The 4,575-nt window shown below is 76.0% G+C and overlaps 1 protein-coding gene across 2 annotated transcripts; it reads right to left on the bottom strand.

The window, feature by feature from the left end:
- Positions 1–579: 579 nt before the first annotated feature.
- NKX2-3 (NK2 homeobox 3) lies at positions 580–2,503 on the bottom strand. Of its 2 annotated transcripts, none has more exons than XM_042789723.1 (2): positions 2,003–2,503; positions 580–1,351 (listed from the first exon to the last, which is right to left on the bottom strand). In XM_042789723.1, exons 1-2 carry the CDS (start codon positions 2,343–2,345, stop codon positions 711–713), a joined length of 984 nt encoding a protein of 327 aa, XP_042645657.1. In that variant the 5' UTR covers positions 2,346–2,503; the 3' UTR covers positions 580–710. The 2 variants fall into 2 exon arrangements, with proteins under 2 accessions (XP_042645657.1, XP_042645662.1); XM_042789728.1 differs by having other exon boundaries at positions 711–1,347; positions 1,993–2,465.
- Between the last annotated feature and the right edge of the window lie 2,072 nt (positions 2,504–4,575).

The raw sequence follows: 4,575 nt of genomic DNA, 5'->3' as shown, positions 1-4,575 counted from the left end.
CTCGGCGCCGGGGCCCCTTTGTCCCTCGCCTCCCTGCCACACCTTTTGTTCCCGAATCCAATAAGCGCCTATTCCCGCTACCTTCCTCGGCGGCTCCTTTCAGCGCCGGCCCGGCGGCCACAATGGGCCCGGCTCTGAGCTGCGCGGCCCCATTCAGCGCCCTTGGCACGCTCACAAGCCGGCCCGGCCGCCCTGCCCCGCGGGCGCGCCGCCGCGACCGCCCCGCCGCCGGGCACCGGCCCCGGCCCCGCCGCCGGGCACCGAAGGAGGAGCGGGCGGCGGATATTGCACCTGGTTTATTGACTGACTCGGCGAGCTGGCGCTGGCAGTAACCGATACAGAGTAGATAGAGGGGCCGCGGCACCCCCGGGCCCCGCCGTCGGCTTTTTACAAGCAAAGCTGCTCCGCTGGCGCGGCGCGATCGGCTCCGGCCCGCCCGGCCGTCGCGGCGGCTCCGCGGGGCGGCGGCGCTCCGCTGCGAGCTCGGGCGGCCCCGTCCTGCCGCTCCTCTCCGTTCCGCCCGCCGCCGGCCCCGCACCGCGGCCCGCGGGAGCGCCGGGGTCCCGCCGCGCCGTCCCTCCGCCGCCGCCTCCTCCGGTCCAGGGCGCGCGTTGCGCGGCGCGCAGCCGGGCTGCGGAGCGGGTGATAACGGGGCCCCGGAGCCGCCGGGCCGTCCTGCCGGTCCGCTCCCGGCCCTCAGTGCGTGCGGGCTACCAGGCCCGGATGCCCTGCAGTGCGCCCTGGCTGCAGGAGGGCCCCGCTGCCGCCTGGTGCAGCGGCTGCCCGCCGCCGCCGAAGCCCCCCAGGCCGCCCACGTTCACGAAGGGGCCGGCGGCCGCCGCCGGGCTGCAGGCGGCTTGCATGGAGGCGCCGCCGGTGCCCGCTGGGTAGGTGCAACCGTAGCCGGGGTTGTAGGAGGCAGCGTTGCCGTAGCCGTAAGCGGGGAAGCCGTTGTAGGAGTAGGGCCCGTTGTACGCCGAGCTGTAGCCCTGCGACCCGCCGAGGCACGGCTTGCCGTCGCGGACCAGCACGGGCACGGCCACCCTGCGCGGCGGCGGCGGGGCCGCGGGGCCGCCCAGCTCCAGCGACTTGTCCTGCCGCTGCCGCTTGCACTTGTAGCGCCGGTTCTGGAACCAGATCTTCACCTGCGTGGAGGTGAGCTTGAGGCTGCTGGCCAGGTGCTCCCGCTCGGGCGCCGACAGGTAACGCTGCTGCTTGAACCGCCGCTCCAGCTCGAAGACCTGCGCCTGGGAGAAGAGGACGCGCGGCTTCCTCCGGCTCCGCTGCTTCGGCCTCTCCGCCTCCTCCACCTTCTCCGCCGCATCCAGCGGCTTCTTCAGGACGCAGCTCTCTGCACGGGGGAGCACAGGTCACGGCTGTACCTCGCCGACGCCGGGCACTCGCTGCTCCCGACGGGCCCCACCGGCGGGTGGAGAGCCCCGCGCCGCTACGCGCCCGTCGGGGAACCCCGGTGCGGGCGGGGAGGCAGCGCCGGGACCGGCCGCCTCCGGCACCGCCGGTGTTTGCGAGGGGCCGGTTCGGGCGGCGGGGCCAGGCGCGTCCCCGCGCCTCCGGGCCGGCTGCGGCGTTACTGCCCCGGCACCGCGGGGCCGAGCCCCGGGCCGCCGCCGCCGCGCACGGCGCCGGGCACCCGCTCCGCCGCCTCGCTCCCGGAGTTGGGCCTAACCCGCCGCCGTTCTTCCCTCTCCGCTACCAAAATTGCGGAGCGCGGGCCTGACCCGGCAGCTCCGAACCGGGGCCCTGCGGAGGCGCTTACCAGGGAGGCGGCGAGCGGAGGAGGGCGGTGGCAGCCCCATGACGTGCCAGTCTCGGCACGACGTGCCCAGGGAACGCGGCGGCGGCGGCGGCGGGGACCGGGCGGCGGCTCCGGGACCGGGGCTTCGCGGGGCGATGCTCCGCGGGCCGGGAGCGCCCCGCGGGGAGCGAGCGCGGGCCCACCCCGGCGAGGCGGTGCGGGGGGCGCGGCGGGGCCGATACTCACTTGGGTCGCGGGCCGTGGGGTCCAGCTCCTCTCCCGCGCCGGGGCCCTCGCAGGAGCCACGCAGCACGGCGTGCACGTAGTTGTCGGCGGAGATCCGCCCGTCCGCCTGGCCGCCGGGAGCTGCCATGGGGCTCAGGTAGGACAGCTTCTCCTCCTCCTCTTCCTCCTCGCCGTCAGAGAAGCGGGCGCCGTCGGCGGTGGCCAGCAGGCAGGCGGCGGGGTGGAAGTGGTGTTCCAGGTGGTGAGGGAGCTGGGCTCCATAGCGCGGGTCCTGCTGCTGCTCCAGGTTGAGGATGTCTTTGACAGAGAAGGGGGTGGAGGTGACGGGGCTCGGTAACATCATCGGGGCAGCGCAAGCGGCCAGGCAAGTCCCGCGGGCCCGGGGGCGCTCGGGCGGCGGCTCGGCGGGGAGCGCCGCGCCCGGTCCGGGGGGAGCAGGCAGCGCCGAGAGACGAAGGGCCGCGCCTGCTCCTGTCTAAGTTGCCTCCATTAGCCCGGCGCTGGGGGTCTGCGTTTTGTTACAGCTTCTGCAGGGACAGCCAAAGGCTCGGGAGCCTCCTCTGCCCCGGGCCGGCACGTCACGGCGAGGAGGGGCCGGGGGCGGCCTCGCCATTGGAGGGAGGGGGAGGCAGAGCCGGCCCCCTGCCCGGCTCCGGCCGCCCGGCCAGAAATAGCAATGTATTAAGGCTGCGCTCGGGGGAGGCCGATTCCCCGCAGAGCGCCCCGCCGGCCCGGCACCCACCCGGCGGGCGCGGGGCCGGTGCGCCGGGGCCCCGGCAGAGAGCCGCGGCCGTCGCCGCCGCGCCTCCCAGTGCTAAGCACGTGTAGGTAGGTAGGGACCCCCGCCCCGGCGCGCCCCGCTGGCCCCTGCCCGCACACGGCTCGGCCCGGCCCCGGGAGGGGCGAACACGTGCGGCCCCGCCGCCCCGGCCGCCCGGCCCCGCAAAGTGCCTCCCGCCGACCAGGACGTGGCGCGGAGAGGAGGTTCGCCTCCGCCGCCCCATGCTCCTCCCGGAGCCGCCGGCGGCCCTGCCATCTCGGGCGGACCGCAGCCGTACGACGTACACGTAGCCGACCCGCTCCGCGTCCCCCCCCGGTGCCCCTGCAGATCCCCCCGCGACGGGACAATCTGCCGCTGTCCCGACTCGCCGCAGCCGGTGCGACGCGCGCTCCGCCGCTGCCGGATCGTCCCCGGAGCCCCCTGACAGCCGAGCCGGGCCGGGTCGGGCCGGGCCGGGCCGGGCGGGCAGCCCAGGGCCGCGGCAGAGCGGGGTTGGGGTGGCAAGAACTATCCCGCGCCCTTCTGTGTTTCCTTTCGTTTTCTTTCGTTTAATTTCGTTTCGTTTCGTTTCTCCCACCGGTAACGGGCGGAGAGCGGCTCAACGGAGCCGCCACGCTGCCGTGTCGGCGGCTGGGGCACCGGGCGAGCCTGCCGAGCCGTCTCCGCGCCCCGAGTTCCCCCGTCCCCGGGGCCGCGCCGGGCACCGGCCGAGCACTGCGGTGGGGCTCGGCGGGGGGTGCCGCGACCCCGCGGCGGCGCCCCGCGGCCCCCGGGCCCCTCCAAGGGCTCAGCGCCGCTGCGGCGCGGGGAGTGGGCACACCGAAGGCGGGGCGGAGGGTCCCGGGAGAGATATCTCGTTGTGATTAAAATCCTGCCGCCCCGCAGGGCTCGGATCGGCGCCGAGGCGAGGCCACGGGGAGCCGGGCGCGCACGCCGGGCAGGTGAGTGTCCCGGGGCCGGGGCTTCTCGGGGCCTTCCCGGGCGCTTCTTTCGGGTCGTTACAGTGCGGTGGTTCCGCTGTTTACCGGCTGTGTCGGTGCCCTCGTTTCCCCAGCTCCCACCGCTCCGCACGCCCCGGAGAAAACCATTTACCGGCGGCGCGGCGCGGCCCGGGACGGGAGCCTGGGTGCCGCGCACTTCGCCGCGGCTCGGGCGCTCCCGGTCCCGCGGCGGGGCCTGTTCCCGTTCCCTCGGCACGCCGGATCGTTCCCACTGCGCCGCGTCAAACCCCTCGGCATAAATCGCGGCGGATCAGTCTCTCGCCTCTCTCCTCCCGCTGCCGGTGCCGGCCGCCATCCTTCCGTCCTGAGGCCGCCCGGTCCGAACGGTGGACGGGGAAAGGCGCTCGCCGTAAGCAGGTCTGATCGGGGCCCGGCTCTGCTTGGTGCCGCCGGGGCACGGAGAAGCTCGGCGCTGCCTCACTGCCGCGGTCCCGGTAACAATTAACAACAATTAGCGCCTTATCGGTGTTACGCTTTCGCCACCGGCCCGGCCCGGCCCGCTCTCGCCCGCCTCCGGGCCCCGCTCCCGGGGGTGTGCAGGCGCGGAGGCCCGGCGGCAGCTCCCCGGGAGCCCCGCGGCCGGGAGAGAAGCGGCGGGGGCTGGTGGCGGCGGCAAGGAGGGCTGCCGAGCCGCAGCCCGGTGTCCGCCTGCCCGGCCGTCGGCGGGAGCAGCAGCCGCCGTGCCGAGGGCCCGGCCCCGGGCCGGCGGGGTCTGGCTCGCCTGGCGCCATCGCGCTCCCGCCCGCGGCGGGGTCCCGGACCGGCCGAGCGCCAGGACCGGCCGGCGGGCA

This window comes from Tyto alba, unplaced genomic scaffold (assembly GCF_018691265.1).
Source record: "Tyto alba isolate M040663 unplaced genomic scaffold, T.alba_DEE_v4.0 Super-Scaffold_1, whole genome shotgun sequence".
NCBI classification, from domain to species: Eukaryota; Metazoa; Chordata; class Aves; order Strigiformes; family Tytonidae; genus Tyto; species Tyto alba.
The sequence above is the reverse complement of the archived record's forward strand: the minus strand, read 5'-3'. Positions and strand labels throughout refer to the sequence as shown.

What these genes read in the sequence shown, in the direction of transcription:
- NKX2-3 (XM_042789728.1), bottom strand. Translation starts at nt 2,345, where the DNA reads ATGATGTTACCGAGCCCCGTCACCTCCACCCCCTTCTCTGTCAAAGAC. An exon ending in CGCGACCCAAGTGAGTATCG is followed by an intron (nt 1,348 to 1,992) that starts GCCCCGCCGCGC and finishes CCGTGCAGAGAG; the next exon opens with CTGCGTCCTGAAGAAGCCGC.